The sequence below is a fragment of the Ruditapes philippinarum genome, unplaced genomic scaffold (genome assembly GCF_026571515.1).
Source record: "Ruditapes philippinarum isolate M1 unplaced genomic scaffold, ASM2657151v2 ctg1060_1_1_1_1, whole genome shotgun sequence".
Taxonomy (NCBI): domain Eukaryota; kingdom Metazoa; phylum Mollusca; class Bivalvia; order Venerida; family Veneridae; genus Ruditapes; species Ruditapes philippinarum.
In genome coordinates this window covers 177,304-197,884 of record NW_026866038.1, presented here as the reverse complement: position 1 = coordinate 197,884, position 20,581 = coordinate 177,304, and the positions used below count along the sequence as shown (strand labels likewise).

The 20,581-nt window shown below is 33.0% G+C and overlaps 1 protein-coding gene across 3 annotated transcripts in view; it reads left to right on the top strand.

The window, feature by feature from the left end:
• LOC132731089 (LIM homeobox transcription factor 1-beta.1-like) overlaps positions 1-20,581 on the top strand; it is a 50,853-nt gene that overhangs the window by 8,704 nt on the left and 21,568 nt on the right. Inside the window, exons 1-2 of one of the 3 annotated variants that reach the window (XM_060717203.1) lie at positions 13,140-14,010; positions 17,444-17,633. In XM_060717203.1, the coding sequence (XP_060573186.1) occupies positions 13,917-14,010; positions 17,444-17,633 (284 nt within the window). In that variant the 5' untranslated portion in view covers positions 13,140-13,916. Of the gene's footprint in view, positions 1-13,139; positions 14,011-17,443; positions 17,634-20,581 lie in introns of those variants that run through there. The other 2 variants (XM_060717200.1, XM_060717201.1) reach the window with 2 other exon arrangements.

Below are 20,581 nucleotides of genomic sequence, written 5' to 3'. Positions count from 1 at the left end.
TTGTTATGGTATGATGGGATAACAGTGTACAAGATAATTGTTTTGACAGACGGCGTCAAGGCGTGTTTTTCTACTGTGTACAGGCCATTATTTCTCCGACAACCCGCTTCCTTTACCTCCTCTAGACCAGTTTGGTGTACGGTGCATACAAATTAAGGATGACAACCAATGTATAAACAAACCATATCGTTTTCAAGCCATCGGCATATCGACGGACCCTTTCCTCTAATTACATGCTTAAAAGGCGATAAGTAGCGCGTTTTAGTCTTAAACAGCGCGCAGGAATCATAAAATATCTGCGCAACCCGTCCCGTAACCGGAGACCGTAGTCGAGCAAAAAGCTTCAATCGAAAATCAACTAATTCCATTCGTTTTTCATTCAATTGTTGTAAAAGGAGTATTAAATATACTTGTAAAGGTTTTAGATGACTCTTTAAAGTGTCCATGAAGGGCCAATTTGTGAAGTTGAAACGCGATATATCATTCCGGTGATTTGTAAAAGATTCTTTTCGTTTTGACGCATTCCTTTCAAACAATTAGTTAAATACGCGAGGCTTGCGCTGTCAAAACTCGGAAGGTAATTATATTTACACTGGGTTCAAATGTAAATATATTGATTAAAATTTGATAGTTTATTTATATTTTAAAAATAAGATTTACCCACAGGCTACTTTTAGCTTTTTTATTTATTTACCCTCTTTTATTTCACCAATAGTTAAGGAGTTAAATCGTTTGATACTCTGGTGTTTAGCATTTTTTATCATTATTCTAATCACTATCCTTAAAGACTTTAAATTCTTGTAACAACAAGTAAAACCTGCTGTAAAAGACCACCTTCTTTATAAATAAAAGAATGAACGGAACGGGGTTTTTCAACAGGTGGTTTTCATTCATAAGTTACAACATCCTTGAAAGAAGGAAGAAAATAGTTGACTTACTAGAACAGGCAGTATTTCTACTTTTTTCCACAAATGGTCGTTAAATACAGGTGTTTCTCTGGTGAAAATTTGCTCAATACCAATCATTGATTTCCTACAAAATGTTTAACATACAGGAAATATAGATCAAAGAATATATCATGTAAATCTATAGTGTTACAGATTGGGTCAATAAAAGTTATGTTGTATTTATTTTCTGTTCTGTTTTAAAGTTACATCAATATAAAATAAAAATAAATGTCGAAATTTGGAAGAGGAAAAAAAAAGAGAATATTCTTATAGGTCATCAGCGAAACTTCTGCCGGTTTCTGATATCTTTTCTTAATGTATAAATATAAATCATTGAATTCCTCAAATTTCACAGCTACTTTAACATTCATAATTAATTTTGAAAAGTCCGCTTTCTGAATTTAAAGTTCCTAATTAAAACACTTTACGAAGTGATGTTCACCTTTGAAGACGCGTTGTTCAAACGTCACCAAGCAAAATTATTGTCGTAATTGTGCCGGGCGACGAGGAAATTAGTCAATTCAGACTCCAAGTTTATTACGATACAGGAAAGTGATGCGCGAAAATTGTTAAGAGTGCCTAATCGCCATAATAGACACCGATTATCATATTAACAATGGGGAAATTTATGACGCCCATTTTTTGATTATCTGACTCTAAATTAAAAAAGAGGCAATAAAATAGTCCGGTTGAGAAATGATAAAATTCCTTTTCTGAGGAAATAAAAGTTGTACAAAGCCGGTTGTTTCTACGAGGAAACGTGTTAAATGATAAATGTATTAAGTAGGATGCTGATATTACCAAGGTAACGGTGTATTCTTTAGAACATGAAAGTCAATGCGACCGTGCAATTTAGCTTATGATCACCTAGCGGAGCAATTGTGTACATAAAGATGCAAAATTTACGGGGAGTTCACATATCAAGTTTTCTTCAAAGAGAAACGATGATTTCCAAGGCTTTCATACCATTTTAAAAATATTTTCTTCATCATCTTCTTGTTGTTGGTCACTCGTTATAAAGATATCCAAATGAAAACTTGTAATACAGTCATAAAGTGCCATCCCAACAACTTCACTTCGACGATGCATTCAACCTTAAATAAAAAGTCACAATTCGTTATTTTCACGCTGCGCCGTTAAGTTCTTTTCGAATCGATACGACAACGCGCGCGTGATTGTCGCTTATTCTGAAAAGGAAGTTGTGAACTCGAGGAAAGAACGAGAATTGTTTGACATTGCCATCCCGCCGAGGGGGAAATGATGGGGAAAATCGACACAAAAATGCTCTCAGAAATCTTCTTAAAAGAGAGTTGTAGCCCACTATGACCGGTAGTGATTCCCATACTTTTACAAAAGTTTTCCGAGGTGTTAACAAGTTTTTGCCATTAAAACGAAAAGCGAAAATCACTCATCTTTACATGTAGATATTTTTTTTAATTCTATAACCATATGTAAAAATGCCTCAGATGTTGGAAACGCTTTCGAAAAGGCTACAGGGTTCTAAAAAAGAAGAAGATAATTTATGCCTTTTACACTGTAATGCCTTGTACACTTCTCCAAATTCAGAAAATAGTCCGGGATACCGATTTTACCTTACAGCGTACATACGCACGAACGCATACACTCACATGCTCTCGGTGTCGCTTAAGACTGTTTCTATTAGGTTAAAAACAAGGCACAGCTCTTAATGCGTAAAGAATTCAGAAACTGCGGTTATTGTGAACAACACATAACAACAACAACAAAAATTAGATAATTAAATAAACAGCACAAAAATATTTGATACTCTCCTCTGAAAATACGTGAGTTTGAGTAGGTTTTTATTCTTTTCCTTTATAAACGTTGACGTCAAACTGTACAAGGGGATAATTTACGGGATTGTGTGTCTATAATGTGGCTTTCATTTTTCTATAAACAACAACAAAACAACAACCAAAGAACCAAACGGCCAACAAGCAACAACTAAAGATTTTTTTATTAAGATACCCCATAATAAAACCTCTCCTAATAATCTAGAAAATTAATAAATAATAGATTCTGAAAATAAAAACATATGTGTATATACGCTTTAATATGCTAAGGTTTTGAAAACAAATATGTGTGCGATAACCGCATTTAAGCACGGACTTTAAAGTAGTCCCTCAAGACACCAGCAAAAATACAGAAAATATGTTTCACTGTAGTGAAAAATAATTTTTTACAGTGAAAATAAGTATATAATTAATATGTTATGTTTTGATTATTCCATTCGTATGTTTTGTTGATATGTTCGGTTCTGCAGTAAGTAACGTATCAGTTATATGTCGTTGTTTTTATTTTTTATCGTTCTTTTCCGTTATATTCCGTTCCTGACGACATTTTTTACGACATGCTTTTGATAATTAGACACGGAATTGAACGATGTTGGCCGAAGTTTTACGAATTTCGATGAATGAAACACCTTAAAGGAAGGAAACACAGTCATTGCGGCGATATGCATATAGCACGATACAGTAGTAATTCCTAACAGTTATAGAAACGTTTGAAGTTAAAGTTTTATGTCAATTTTAAATTTTCTTGCATAGAAACATTTACATTATAACAAAATATCTGCCGAGAGGCGTGGTCTGAGGGACTATTAATAGCAATAACAAAATAAGCGCGTTCTTTGTTGTAAAGATTTAAGTTTACAACGTAAAATGTTTTATTAAAGGTGTCAATTTACATTTATTTTATTTCATTTCATTTATTCCGTTGATCAAAAGGAAAGAAAATATGTGTGAGTCACAAAATTTGGGCAGTTTTTACGTAAAATTAAGATCAAACCATACACTGATCATAAATGAGCCGCGTCACGACAAAACCAACATAATGGGTTTGCGACCAGCATGGATCCAGACCAGCCTGCGCATCCACGCAGTCTGATCAGGATCCATGCTGTTCGCTTACCAATCCTATTACAAGTAGAGAAACTGATAGCGCAAACCCATTATGTTGGTTTTGTCATGACGCGGCATAAATGTGAGGTTTCTAGCCTTCCTTATTTCGTTTATTTTAAATGAAAAGTACATGGCGGTCTTTATATGTAAATCGTTTCTGATTCATGGCCACCATAAGAAACCCACACAGACGAATATTTTTATGTTTATATTATTTTATTCATTAGTTCTTCCAGTCGTAACTTTTTAGTTAATTTATTGATTATTTATTTGATTGGTTGGTTGGTTGGTTGGTTGGTTGATTAATTGATAGATAGATTGATTGATAAATTGATCATTCATTCATTCAAATGTCCAGAATACGGAGATTGTCATGTCCAGAAATGATCAGAGTCTTTTAGCAAGCATTGGTGTAAAACTCCTCGGTTTAAAAGTTTTATATGTGGGTCATTTCATGATTTGAAGCGGGATCAAACTTGCAACCTCGCAGTTACACACCGCTACCATTTCTCAAAAATGGAAAGCAAACAAAAAGTTTATTTCTTTAAATAACAACTTACATCTATAACATTCTTTTACTCTTTTTCTCCAGGAAAGATCCTTTTCCATGGAAAACTGTCATATAAAATCTAACATATAAGGCATCTGTGTTTCGTATTTCAATATATGTCGCCATTTTTTAATGCACATAGTCTTTTGATAACGGTCTTCCGAGAAATCCGAAGCTATCCGTAATTACAGGTACTCATGTGTTGTGAGCTCCTGTTACCGTCTCATAGAAGCAAATTATGACTTTCATTTAATTTTTCGTGAAATACAATTTCAAAAATTTTAAACTTTGTGATAGTTTTACGAAGACTTTAACTCGTAATTACGGCGCTTTTTCTTGCCATAGTATCCCATTTTCGATTGTCGTTTAAAGAAAAAATATCTTATAACGAAAAAAAGGTTGTTCTCAGCCCAAGAAACTACGAACCGGTTAAAAACCTGGGGCTAATACGCTCACGAAGACTGTTATTAGCTTTTCACGATGTATTTAGTTTTATAGAGTTAATTACGTGTTTTGTTCCTCTTTTCACAACTCCTGAAAACGCTTGTTTTCACTCATTGTCACCGGGAAGACATCGAGCGGCTGTTTTCTATGTAAACACCGGTTTCCGATTTCCAGGGTCACGTGATATAAAAGTAAACAATGACACCAATTCTAGACTTCCCCAGCCCCGGGGAGGCTATTTGAAATGTTCTTTCATTTAAATTTCATTCGGATGATCGGATATCAAGACATCAGATTTTTTTTCTTTCTTTTGCCTGTTTCATTTTATCGTCAAAAAAGTCTCCGAATAAAAAAATGACTTTGTATGAAAATTGCATCGCTAACTTGAACCTGGGACATAAAGATACATCAAACTAAAATGGTCGCCATTTTGCACTGATCGATTTGTAGAGTTGTAATGATCTAGCTGTATAAGAACAATAGAAAACATAAAGAAAAACCAACAGTTTTTTCTAAAACATTTTTTCATCTTAAACATCTATTTTAAAATATATGAGCCTTTTCAAAAAATAATTAAAAAAGAATAATATGAAATTAAGTCTCTCCATCAGTATAGTGAAATTTTTATTTGTGTTTATTTATTTATTTATCTATTTATTTTATGCGGGGTGGCTTGGGGCAGGGTTTTCTGTCCATATTACGAAAAAAGTTGCTTTTTAGCAATCTGAAGATATCCATTTATATCTATGTTAAACATGCACGCTTGTGTGGATAGAATATTGTTTAAGCGTTTTGTAAAAATATAGTTTGAAATTACAGATAGGCTGCTTATGTAAGCAAAATGGAAGTTGCTTAATATGTACCCGTAAAATGCATTTCAATTTAGAATTATGTATTTAAAGCGGGATGTAGGTATGCTGCGCTCGATTATTTCATTTGTTGAAAATGTATAAAACGAAGCACGTGTTCGGAAACATATTTATTTATTCCGGAAGCGAGAGCTTACGCGTAATACAGGAGTTAAATGCTTTTAGATACAGCATTGTTAAATATTTTATAAACGGTATTTATTTTTGATCTTTTTGATATTTTTATCGCTATCTTATTTGTATGCATTGAGAATGGCCGCTTGTGTTGAACACTTGACTATTATTTGCACAGTCCTGATGGACGGCACTCCAGCTAAGATACGGTGCGCTTTACTTGGCCAAGTGGGTTTTGTATCCCGGTACTTTGGACAAGATACCGTGCCTCTGATCTGCGCCCATCAAATGACAATTCATCATTGTAGTTGACAGCCGCACATTGGGAGGATCCCAAATAAAAGCTGCGCTTGATTTTAATCGAAGGGATAAGGCGCGCTCGATTAGTTAAAAATGGAGTGCTGTTAAGTAGCGATTCTCCACACATTTCTGAATTCTCATGAAATATTCGAACCTGGAGTCAAGTGCTTATTTAGATACTTTACATAATTTAATTTTATTCTTTTGTTATCGTTTTTACAAGAATTGCACGTGCGAACCGGTCCCCGTCTCCGATTATAACAGTCAAAGATAAGCTCTGTTTTGATCCGAGCTTCGACGAAAGCATTTACTTCGCAGACATATTGTTTATAAATATCATTCGCATCATTTTTGTAATTATACATATATAAAACATACATCTGTGTCTAAGTAAACTTTCCTCAAATTTACGTAAAAATGAAGCTCACGTGAGTGACATTTCTAGTCCATCTTGCCTTTTACTAAAACAACTGTTTTTTCCGTCTTAACTTAAAAAATGTCTTTTTTAAATAAAGAAAACAACACATTTCTACTTTGATATTCCAATTATAATACACGAATGGAGAGAAAAGAAATGAGACCACATTGTGGAGTACTTATTTTGATTTAATTCAAATTAGGCGAAACTACGTTTAAAGCAAACTACTTTAAAACATATAATACCTTGGTCTTGGACAAAATATAATCAGTTCTGTCTTGGCTACTTGGAAATTTTGTATACATACATGAGAAAATATATAAAAATTTGCAGAAATTTATTGACCATACCATGGTTTACTTTGTAATGAAGCTTGATAATTATCATAATTTTGGTTTCGTGGAAAGGTGAGTAGAAAAAGGAGTCGAAATGTGATTTTTTTACCGCTTTTTTGTCTCATAAGGTGACCAATAATCAGTATCTATTACGCCCATCTCAGCTATGGAGCAAGGAAGTGTTCGAGAAGGCACGGACTTGACGTAACGCCATATGGACTTTGGGTATTTAAAAATTCAAGGGCAAAAACGCATTTACAAAACTAAATATTCTGCAACTTTTATTTTTCACCCCTCAGCCCAAAGTTCTGTTAATATTCAAATTTCAGTTCAATGTAAACCGTCGTGTAGTCAATACTTTTCTACAAAATATGGCGATATTTTGCTTAAACAAGTATACAAAAATTTTGTGTAACTATTTGCAACTCGTACTTGCAAATTATAGTTTTCCAAACTCGATTGGTTTGTTAACTGATTTGTCAGAGCGTTAGCTTTACAGAATTGAGGTTCTCGCATTCGAATCCTGGGACTTCGGCATACGTTATTCCTGAACGATTTATTTAGTTAAAAGATAAACGTAGTTAAAAATGAGGTCATTCCCCGACAGTAGAAATTATTCAAATGAGCTCAAGTGCAAAAGCTTAAATTCAATTCCGAAAGAAAGATTCCAAGCAAGTTTAAGACTGTGAAGACTTTGGGAACGCTCAAAAGGTTATTGCGTCTTTGTAGGAATGGTGGCTTAGATACCATTACAAACTAGAGATGGGATAAAACAACATAAGCTACATTAGCAACTACAACATTAGCTACAACAACATCAGCAGCAACAACGATAACGACAACAATATTTGCAAGTCCGACATAAAAACAGTCATTTTTAGTCAGACTGTGTCTATTATGATTTAGAATTTAATATATTTTGTTGAAGAAAATTAAGCCTACGACTAAAACATGTATTCCCAAATCGTTTATTTGGAAAGAGATAGAAATATGTAGGTAAATGCCACAATTTTTTTTCTATAAATGCCGCATAACCTTATGACTTTAAGTATACGTGCATATAAAACATAAAAACAATCCTTACTTACCGCACATGTATATCACAGGTTATCGGCGTGTCTTATTAAAACCAACCGCTCCTAAGCTTTGGTAAAACTTTTACTGTCCAGATTCCATTAAAAGTATTTCTTACAAATATTTTTCTTCTTCTTTTATTTCTGACAATTTCTAGCCAAATATCCAGTACTCTTCATAGGTTTGTCAGGCAATTTAACTGCATTTGAATCAAATATTAGAATAACGGAGTTCAGGATAATACAAAATTCCATGCAAAAGTGCGTAAATGGTTATTACCCTATTTCATATTTCACGAATATAACCAAAATATTTTACAGGAATAATTACAGAAAAAGTTATGAAGAATGGTAGTGAATAATGAAAATAAGCCCGCCCCCACCCTCGCGCCCTCCCTACCCCAATCCCAACCCGGCACTTATATCGTTCTTTTTTTACTGCCAAGATGTAGTGAATCAACAAATACTCGAACCCAAGACGCTAGCGACCATAATAATTTAATTTTGACGCAAGCACAGACCCGAACAGAATGGCATCATTTATACTTACAACGATACGGCTAAAGTGATATTGCGATATATTGCGACACGTTGTTTGTTGTGGGCGCGGAGCATTAACTTAGGAGCTGCTGTTTATTTAATATATTATTCCTTAAATCATCTACAAACTAGAGTTTTTAGATATAAAACTTTTGTTTTGTAAAAGTTAAAGGCACATAATGCCTCAGAAATAAACAATGTTTTACTTGTTTAGAAAGGGCAAACACGAATTACATATTTTTTGAATAATGGTTACCGTTTTAGAGAAAAGTAACAATAAATGTGAAATAAATTGTCATGAAAGTAGCAAAATGTAAACAAAGTAGTATTTGACTTCCACTCGTACTAATTCTCTATAACTGTATATACTTATTGTCAAAAAGTAACAGCTGAGAATAATGTTTCAGGTAATTGGCCAATGAGTAAATTTTTGGATACTATGTGCACTATTATGTGTACTAAGTAAAAAAGCTTTTGGGAAATAAAAAAGCATTTCTGAAGCATAATGGGCCTTTAATGTTAAAAAAAACATTTAAGATTCATAATGATTTCATCATTAAACAATAAGAATAAAGATGTTACATCAAAAGGTTTACAACGCTTAAAAATAGTCAAATATAATTTATGCCTATGTCCTACGTGATAATAGTTCAACCTCGGTTGGCTCGAACTATCGATCTCTCGAACAAATTTGCACAGACCCTCTGAGTTCGAGCGAACGAAGTTCGACTGTGTGATCGTATATCGTGATAAAGTATTATTGAAAATATCGCAATTCGAGGGTTACGTTTCGCGGACCGGCGCTGCATCGCGATGTATCGACAATACTCTATATACATGTAGTAATATCCCTACAAACTGACCAAACTCTGTACTATTAATTAAGTTATGGCATTATCATACTGAAATCCCTTTAATTTACAATGGGCAGTTCCAATTCAAAACAGGGCAAGTCTCATTCACAAATGTGTAGGGGTTTGGATTAAAATCCTCTTTATTCCAGTTCGATTCAAAACCATGTATCAACCACTGTTGTCGGTGTTCAGAAAAAAGCAAAACCATTCATTTAAGGGTAAAGAAATTCAACATTAATCCATTACACGATTCACACTGTCTAAATACGAATTTTATTGCTTAACAATTCAAGCTATTTGTACGGCAGAATAATTCTAAATGCATTTCCAAACAAGAGCCCCGCTGCGTTTTATTTTTGTTAAAATGTCATTTAACAATTCCATTTATTAATCAAACATGATTCCTTTAAAGTAAGAATATAGGCATGGAGTTGACACAATCATGTGGAAAAGTTCGTGATGTCGCGGCTTTAACGAATCATTATATTTCGATTTTACTACAGATTTTCAGAACAGTGTACTTCCTTACACCGTGCTAGAACTAGAATTCGGATTTCTATTTTGAATGGTGAGTTTTGAACATTTAATGCAAATTAAATATTTTTTATGCAACATAAAATGCAATCATGATGCAGATTTCGTATGTAATAAAATAACTTCTTATGTATATAAATTAATTTAGTGTATAAGAGTAGAAGTGCTGGTGTACTTTTGTGAAAAGATTTCATTTTAGTAGAACTCGCACAAAGTAAAATATAACTGATATTGATCGAACCGTGGAGATATAATATACCGGTGGCGGTATTTTACCTATAATATAAATATTTTGTAGCACATATATACGTTTGCAATGTTTATGACACAATAGTGGAACTGTTAATGTTAATTTTCTAACAATCCTCGTTTCGAACATTGCCAGTTTTGACGGTCAGTGACTTTCATTTAATTGTGATAACCGCTCCGGTTCCTATTGACGTCAAACTTTTTATTTTTCCGTCAGTTAAAGGAATGACTTACGCAAACCTTATGCACGTGCAAATGACAATATCATCCCGATATTAAAGGAGAGGCCCTGTCAGTGATAGGAAAGTCGAAGGAGCGACATTTTATAAAATTCTGGAGACAATTTCATTTGAACAGAAGTACATAAAGTTAGTTCGCAGAACCATCGTTTCTGCTTTTTGATCTGAAAAACGTGTCATATTTTTCGATTGAACTTTCACCCCGAGAATTGCTGTTTTATACCCGTATTTGGTATATTTTATTAATGGAATAAAACGTAAAGCTTTTTAATGACCTCAAAAAATGAAATTATCTTAACAATCTGTAAACCACAATTTCTGTGGCAAAATGCGATAAAAACGACGTACGAAAAAGTGACTCTGAGTGTGTGTGTGGTGTTTGAATACTCTAAAAATTTATGGTGTATAAAGACATTATTTTTGGTAGGTTTTTTTTTTGGTTAATTTGGCGTTACACTGGGTAGATCAAGTCTGATTGATATATCGTATGTCGTAAAATTTTGTGAGACTGCTTTACGGTAGAGCTGTAACGACAATAGAAAAGTGGAAAGTGTTTCACGGTTTCGTGAAGCGATGATTTTGTTGACATATTGTACAGATATTGAAGCAAATTTCCCATGGAAATATTTACTTTTTTATGTTCGCGTTATGAATCAAGCAAATGTCGTTATTGTATTAAATAGAAACAGTGTAAATTAACTTTACCAATTATTTCAAATTCTTTACAGCAAAAATCACACAGACACATTATGACGTCATTATTATTTCGTAAGCAAGAATGGGATGTAATGTTCTCAGTTTTTTTTTCTATTCGTTCGCACAAAAAAACATTGGGTATTAATTAAGAAAATTTAACAGTGGATTTTCTTGGTGATAATATGTTTAAAAGCTTACAATAATATGATAAAGTTGTCCACCAAAGTGGGATACAGCCATAACTATATGTGCTCCTGATTTATAATTTATAATTAATAATTACTAATGCAAGTAGTTGTGTGCAGAAATATTGTTTCAAATAAACAATAAATACTAAAAACCTACACAATCAATATACAGTAACTATACAACACCTACGCAGTAAATACACATTACCTACACAGTAAATATACAGTACCTACACAGTACATACATATTACCTACAAAATAGATACACTGTAATTACATAGTAAATACATGACATCTACACAAGCCTTTTAACAGCATCAGTTCAAAATCAGCAAAATAAATGAAAAAAAAGAGTAAAATATATCTTGCCCAATTGTTAAGCTGATGTAGTATTATTAACGTTACGCCATACATCGTTGAAGGATTTGAAGATATCGGCGAGGTGTTCGTTACCAATCGTAATAATGCGAAGATTCTTAAAATCTGCGATAGACAGGCACTTGGAAGCGCGCTGTAAGTTTATATATAGGGATTTATGTTTACATTTGAACCGTTGTAAACACAGACAGATAACTATATGAAGATAAGTTCTCTTGTGAAAGTGGGGTACCCTGGGTAGATAGCATATTATCAAACGTCTAAAAAAACTTATATGACAAATAGACATCCGGATGAGAAATTAAACCGTGGTCCAGTGAACAGACACGCAGATTGATGCTGTGAGCCTTGCATTGAGAGAAAAAGACCCGCAGATTGGTGCTGTGCGTCTTGCAATGAGACAAAAGGGCCACAGATTGGTGCTGTGCGCCTTGCATTGAGAGAATCAGTTAAAACATTTGACATTTTATAAAATGGCAGATTTACTGAGGGATAAAGCTCCCTTTTTTCCAGACAATTTAATCGTTTATCATTGTTTGATTGTTGTGTATTACCGTTTGGTTGATTTTATTTATTCAATTTCGACTCATTTTTTACAATTGACTCTAAATATATTTATAACCGGAACTAAAGGTGTCTCGGTGGCGGGAATGTGTTCCATACCCGGCGTATAACACGCGCAATAAATTTTTTCTGGTTTGTTTCAGAAACTTTTCTTTCTGTTCATGAATGTAGCAGCCATCTTGTTCATAGGAGTGGAAAGGGTTATGCCATACCCTATTTTGCAATGAGCATAGATTTTGGGTGGTTCACATCATTTGTGTATATGCCCTTGTCCTCCACTTTTTTAGTACGAATCCCTTAAACGAATATTTTTTTCATAACGACAGGACATTAAGAATTATAATATTTCTTTGCTTTAATTCTGGTCTTACTTAAGACATAGAAATATATAGGTTTCTTAAACCAGTGGCATTTTCTCGGAAACGTGAGGAGTGAAACTTACACTTACAAATATTGTTCCCATACAATTACCAAATTTTTGTTTGCCCAAGGTATTGGCACAATGTCATCAAAAATCGGAGCCTAGTCATTGATAATGTTACTTTAAAAAATGATAGAAATAGTTCAGCAATATACAAATATACAACATATCTTTATTCTCTAATGGCAAAAAAAACGTCTCTTGTAGAAATAAAAAAAACAACATCACTACGTTATTACAACGTTATGATTTATGAATAACGTTAAACTTGGGAGGAACGTGAAACAAATAGTAAAAGGAAAAACCACAGCGCCTAACCGAAAACCCGTCTTAAATCGGGATTGCTATCAAAATCACACCGATTTTATTCTATTGGGTTATCTTTAAGCAAGGTAGAAGTGGGCGGAGCTTACGACACGCCGTTGACAGTATTTCACAGTTGAAACCATCTTGTGAGATCAACTGATAGGGTTTAAAATATCTTGTCAAAATTTGTTATTATAACTTTAGTGTCGTGTTAAATACCAGATGGAGTATTGAATGCAGCCGGGTTTTTTTTTATTTTACTTCTTGAATTCGATGAATTATTTTTTAGAAAATCAGGATTAAAGATTTAAATAGTGTGTTAATTTCAATAACAGGAAGTGATTCAAAAAATGTATGTATTATTGTAACTGGAAAAAAAGAGGGTCGCGCAGTAATGTAATATTTAATTATTTACTTATGCGTTAAAAAAGGAACACGTTCACTGAAAGACTTAAGACCATGTATATGCGTTATATAAGTAACGTTTTATAAATGCCAGTGTCCGGTGCTAGCACCTCCGGTGGAGTTCGCATAGGAACATTAACATCTATGACATCTATGAGGTTCGCACGCTCCCTGTCATACGATTGGCTAATGAAAAACCAATAAGCATTGTCTTGGAGTTGAAGAAACTTTTGAACTATTAAAATAGTCAACGGAATGCTTGCAACTGTCATAACCTTCTTATGAATGAATCTGGAAGGCTGGCAGAAGTGTCAGAAGGGACTAGATATTTTACTTGATACAGCGTTGATAGCTGGGGTAATAGCACAAACTTTCCGCAAACTGACAGCTATTAAGTTTAAGTTGTTTTCTATTGGAAGAGATATACGAACTTCAGTTTCAATACTTCGTTTCCAGTTACCACTTACAGAAAAATTAGATTGCATAATAAGTCAACAAATCTAAAATAAAAAAAATTGGCTGTTTTGAATGGTGCAATTGTGAAAAAGGGCGGAAAAGTTTGGTGTGCATGAAATGTGGAATTTGAATGCGCCAAATAACAATACAATGGGACTGTTTGCAGAAATAAATAAAGAAGGGAGTCATCATCACTGGCAAAACAATTCAGGTATTTAAATGTGTGTATGTGTACGTGTGTGCGTACGTGTGTATTAAGTGATAAAATCTAATTTGAGAAATTATCTTCAACCCATTGGTATTATTCTGCATGTACATTTGAACATTTTTTTTCCTCTCATCGAATTTTTAAAACCCTTTACAATCCAAGACGCTTCCCCATAATGTAACGTTTACATGCAATATGCTTATTTTATAATAATTATTATATGAATATGTTAAAATAAATGAAAAACTTGAATAAAAAGATGATTAAAATTCATTTTTTTAAAAATAAACACGATTTTGACTACACATGTACATTCCCTAAATGATCCAAGTTATTTAATATACATGCAAATAATATAATCTTTTTTCTTTCTTTTTTTTTGTTTTGGCAATTATTTGAGTAAGTGATTTCCGTTTTATAGTAAAGTAATAAATATTATAATATAAATATTATAATAGTACAATAATATATATATATATATATATGAAAAATAAATATTTAATGTTTAACAGGTCATTTCAAGTGAAATGCCCTTTTTAGGAACCAGTTACTTTATGTCAACCAATGGATATTTACTTCCAAGAATTTTTTTCATATATACTTACAAATTTAATCAAAGCATTTGACTTTTTTTTTGGAAAACAAAACATTTTTATTTAGACTGTATGAAAATGATTTAACTTATTTTCAGGTAATGCTGTACATTACCTATGGTAAAAAATCATATGCGAAGTAGGGAGCGTTTCAAGATAATTATAATTCATAATTTTATGATAATTTTATGGAACGTTGCACGAGAGTTTCTGGCTCCATTCTGGAGGAAACATTTACAGTTTATTTTTAATGCACTAAACACTTTATCAATAAAATAAATTTCGGAATTTTAAAAACATTATAACGTGAAGATAACGTGACTTTTATAAATGATGATTTTATATGATTATATTGTTGCATCTTAGGAGTTTTTCACTTTCAATTAGGAGTTATAAAAACCTAATTAGCACATTGATACTTCCAGTTACTTCTAATTAGGAATTTATACTCATAATTCAGTGTACACAAAATATTTCTATTTATAAAGTGTGTTTTTCTAACAAATAAGGGATCAGAACAGAACAGAACTGATAGGTTACTATAACTTTACTTTAAATAAACATTGCAGTAATCAGCATTCAAAATGGATACATATATTTTGTCACAATCATGCATCTTCGCATCCTAAAACACAACACAAACCATGATATGTATTTAATAATTAGATGAATAGTACCATTCTATAATTTACGTTAAATCCCGAAGAGGGGCATAAAAGACATATTGCTGGTAAGTCTAATAGTTAATTTAAAACTGATGCGTTTTTGATTTACTCGATGCATCGTTCCCGACTTATCGTTGAGTAAAAAACGCTTTAACAAATGTGGTTAAAAAGTTTATGCCAGAAGTAACAATAGCAATAATAAATAAAAAATGTAATAGCAGTTACTATTTCACTGTCTTTTTCTGATGTTGAGATGTATATTGTTACTAGGATTCGGGAGGTAGTGCGCAAGTTCGAATATACTCTTCTAAATGGAGGAGATAAAAAAACACCAATTATCGTACATACTTTTTTTTATTTTAATTTTTACTTTTCCTCCATGGGAAATTTACTTTGACTTAAAGGAACTCCACTGAGGTTTAAAAGCCTAAAACATAACATTTTAATTTTTCACATAGATAAACACGAGCACTTTAAACAAAAATATAAATAAAATATAACTAAGAAATATTCAAGAAATGCATTGAAAATCATATGTTTGTGCTATTCTCAGTCTGATTTGAGTGAAAAGCGTTTAAACGCTTTTCAAATTTGGGTCATTTTTCACTATTATAATAATTATTCTGGAAAAATGGAGCTAGCTAATGATCTGAAATTTTACACATAAGTTATTAGGATAGATCTACATCAAATGGAGTAACAACCTCAAAAAATTATTTCCAGTTCCGTCATCGTTAAAAAACCTCAGTGGAGTCCCTTTAATATGGACGAAACTTTTTAACAGTTAACCAGTTAACTACCTTTTTAAATATCTTATTTGGCAAAAAAAAGTTTTGACAATTTAAGTTATGTTCAAGCATATTATTTTCGCGGGTCTGACTTGTGGCCTTTTACATAAGCCTTAAAGTTGTATTGAATGTAAGTGTAAATATACCATTCAAAAATTCCTTTTGGAGTCAGTAGGGAGATATCATGTAAATATACCAATGTTTGTAGGTAGAAAAATGCAATATAGTTTCATGGGGATTTTTGTACTTTAAAGAAATTTTCATAAACTTGCCAAAGTGAATTTTTTTAGTGATTTTTTTCCTCGTAACGTGGGCACCAAAATAGTATCAGCAGTTTTGTATTCACATCGTAAAAAGTTTAACAAAGTGCGAAATCATAAGCGTGGCCATTTAAGACCAAAGTATATGAACCGCAAAACGTTCCAGACCAAAAATATATAAAGAAAACTATCATCACGGTACGTGGGTAAGATGCCTATCTGTTCGGTAACCGGAACATCGATGGCCGCAATTACCGTACTTAGAAACATTAATGTCTTTATAATGTACAAATGTAGCATTTTACTATCGTTTGTAAAATTCTTTTTAAAACCATTAATGTAACAATTTAAACAATTTTCAATGTTGTTTACATCCATTTTGGGTCGGAACGACAATGGTAGAATTTGTGTATGATTTTTCTTACTCGTAAAATTACAGTGACAGCTCGTGATTTTCACTTTTATTTTTCTCTTTGCTATCGTTATATCATAAAAACGTAGTAACTTAAAGTATTTCCACTTTAAAGTTTATATCCTATCAGCAGTGTTGGCGAGGCTTACAAGACAATAAAAAAGCCGTAAATTTTCTCTGTTTATTTGATATATTATAAAGATGCATATATTTTGTACCAAATGTATCCGGGTTTTTTTAATTTCTTTTTATATTTTTTTGGAAACTTTGGCTTTCAAACTGTAAAATACATTGCATTGTTTGAGATGAAAATAAACGAAATCATGATAAGACATGATAAATAATAATTGTATGAACAGGAAAATAAACTCCTTTACGAATTTTCGTCCCTAAACGTTTTGTATTTTTCTTCTAAGTGAAAATTACGTATTACGTCATTCTTAGCTGGCTTTCGGTTCAAAAATGGCACATAAACCCGGATAGTTATTATAACGACACAGACCAAGTCGGTCCACATATGATCAACAGAAATGATCCACATTTTCATGTAACATGACTACATTTTAATGTAACCTATACATATTTGGCATATAAAGCCCATACATATGTAATGCCTGCTAGGTAACGTGTAGTTCTTATTTCCAAGGAAGGCAAATGCCACGTACCCGATTACAAAATAGTCCGTCATCATTGCATCTATTTTGTCATTTTTTTTCAGTTGGGATGCCGTCTGCACAACGTGAACTTTGCGCCGGATGTTGCCGCCATATTGAAGATAGGTATCTGATGAGAGTTGTGGATCTAAGTTGGCACGAACATTGTCTCCAGTGTTGTGTATGTCAAATGCCGCTCACAGGGTCATGTTTTGTCAGGGACCGGAAGTTGTATTGCAGACTAGATTATGACAAGTAAGTTGGAATTATTAAATCATGTTTCATTACATCAAGTAAATTTTCCTTATTTCATAATGAAAGATTTTACATGAAGGTCATGGCTAAATTTCAAAGAATTTCAAAAGCTCCGTGGCTATTCGAGACTTTACTTAATACAGTATGACAAAATTTCTGAGTTTGTGCATTCGAACTAATCTCTCTTATTTAATTTCACACGCGTTGACGGCTAAATGATCAGGATTATGAGAAAATTACACGCTGACGTGGATTTCCAATTAGAATCTAATTGATAAACCCGTTCGAACCACATGTTTCAACCTTAACTTCGCTAAAAAGAGCCAGTAAAGCGGATTAAAGAACCGAACGGGAACATGTTCCAACGCTAGCGAACATGCCTTACCAATCAAGCGGGCACGATCATGTGGTTTATTTCGAGACTTTACTGACATTTTTGTGTCACCTTATTAAAGAAAACGCCATTGTACTCTTTAAACGAGCAAAAAAATAAATATTTTGGTTTCTTGAAAAAAGAAAAATCAATTGCTAATGGCATTTTAATAAATAATTAGGTAAGATGAAATTTGTTCAAGAAAGATACTTTGAGCACGTGATTATCTCATCTCGAGGGCCAGTATTTAATTTGCCCAATATTTTCCGAATGCGTTAAGCGGTTAATGACAGACTGTTTCCAATGTTTTAATATTGTTTTAATTTCGCGATTATTTGTCTCTGAACGTCAGGAAAACTGCCTCTTTATTAGATGGCTTCGATTTTCCGGACAATTTAATTGAATTCGGGATATTCCATTCATCAAATGTGTTAATAATAAACTTGACCTTTGAAAATAATTGCGGTTGTTGATGCGATGTTTGTTTACTGCATTTAAGATGCAGTTAACACGTAAAAAGATCTTTGTTAAGGCAATTGTGCGCTACACAACACCTATACAAGTTGTAGTGTACGTACAAGTATTTTTTTCTATTTTATTTTCGCTTTCATGTAGCCTTATATAATGTACTTTGATTCCTGTTTGAGCATCATTTTATCTTTATTCCCTGCGGTCTGGAGACCGCAGGGTATTGGTACGCGTTTAACTTTTGAAGCATGGAGGAGCACGTGACCTGTTTTCGGTACATGGAGGAGCATGTGATCTGTAAACCGTACATGATTGGTTAATTGACCTTTTCGAAATCCTAGTTAAATACCGTTTGCCGGTACGTTACGGATTTACCTGTAGGGAATTAGTCCGAATTACCCCTAATTAAGAACAAAAACTATTACGTGATTTTTCTAATTTTCTATAATTATTTTACCGTTTAAGGTGGAAAAACTTGAATGATGTGTTTGAAAATTATCAATGTTTCTTTAATATCTATCTCAAATTTTACAAACAATAAATTGTTTATACTGAAAATCTACAAAGTTAAAATATTCGTAGTGGCATCTGCCATAATAAATAGAGATATTTTCTGCGTAAACTTGTGTGTTTACTTTATTTATTTTTTTGCTCGGAATTATTCATAAAATGGTAGGCCTATTTAATCATTTTCTTAAAAAGAAATAATTGTTTTATGTTCGACCTTCTCCGGTCTTCAACGGTCATCAGTTTCCAAAGACCTAGCTTCTTCTATATTGATCGTTTATTCAATTGTCAACTATATTCTTGATACAAACGTTTATTTATTCCCCCCCCCCCAAAAAAAAAAAATAATGTTGAAAATAGTTAAATGAAATATCTTTATATCATTAAAATATTCACTGCAGGAAACCATTTTACTTGTTCACATTTGTCATCTCATTGTGTCATGCATGTACATGGAATGAGAGAAATAAATGAGCCGCGTCACGACAAAACCATCATAATGGGTTTGCGACCAGCATGGATCCAGACCAGCCTGCGCATCCGCGCAGTCTGATCAGGATCCATGCTGTTCGCTATCAGTTTCTCTACTTGTTATAGGGGTTGTAAGCGAACAGCCTGGATCCTGATCAGACTGCGTGGATTCGAAGGCTGGTCTGGATCCATGCTGGTCGCAAACGCACTATGTTGGTTTTGTCGTGACGCGGCTCAAATGTGCTTTTTTACTTTGACTTTACTTGAAGCGAAACGAAAATATCTATGATATGTCACTTGTTCTAACAGATTTTTTCCTCATTTTCTATTAAAGGTTTTGCCTATTTCTTTTGCGTAATAAATTTAACACGACATAAGATTGCCCATCAGTAGACAAAACGAAAAAGTGAATAAGATAAGTTAAAAATAATAAAAACAACTAAATACAATATGAGTATAGTTTCCGCCTTTGAACTATGCCTAGTTCAATTCAATTTTTACATGATGCTTAGTTTCAGAGGGACAACTTTACTTATAAAAAACGCGGTACTACAGATAATCTTTCATCTAAAAAGATATTGTAAACTTACAATAACATAAAAATCTGAAATTACGTTAAAAAAATCTGGAGTTACTTTAAATCGGGATCAAAATGTTTAACAAGGAAACCTATAGAATCAAACGTTACTGTGTAATAAAACTTGTATCCATTTTCTCTTCCTTTTTTTCATTTCCAACTTATAACCTGTGACAAATAGTCCTAAAAAAAAGAAGAGTAAAAACGATGTCTTTTTCTTGCAAACTTGAACATTTCGCTTCCCATGACCTAGTGGTTAAGATGTCTGCCTCTCAACCCAGGGATCATGCATGGGTTCGAGCTCTAATTGGGTCACGACCATGTTTCTTCATATGACACCAGTTCTGGTTGGTTCCAGGAAGCAGAGTCGAAAGTGATGAATATAAGTAGCAAGAACTTGTTCCATAATCGAGCTTAAATAAATATGCTTAAACCAAACCCATATCGCTACTCTTCGGACATCTTTTCGGCTCAAATCCAATATCCCTGCAATGTGTCTTCACCGGTGAAATGTGTTATCACCATATTAAAATGTATATCAAAATTGGTGAA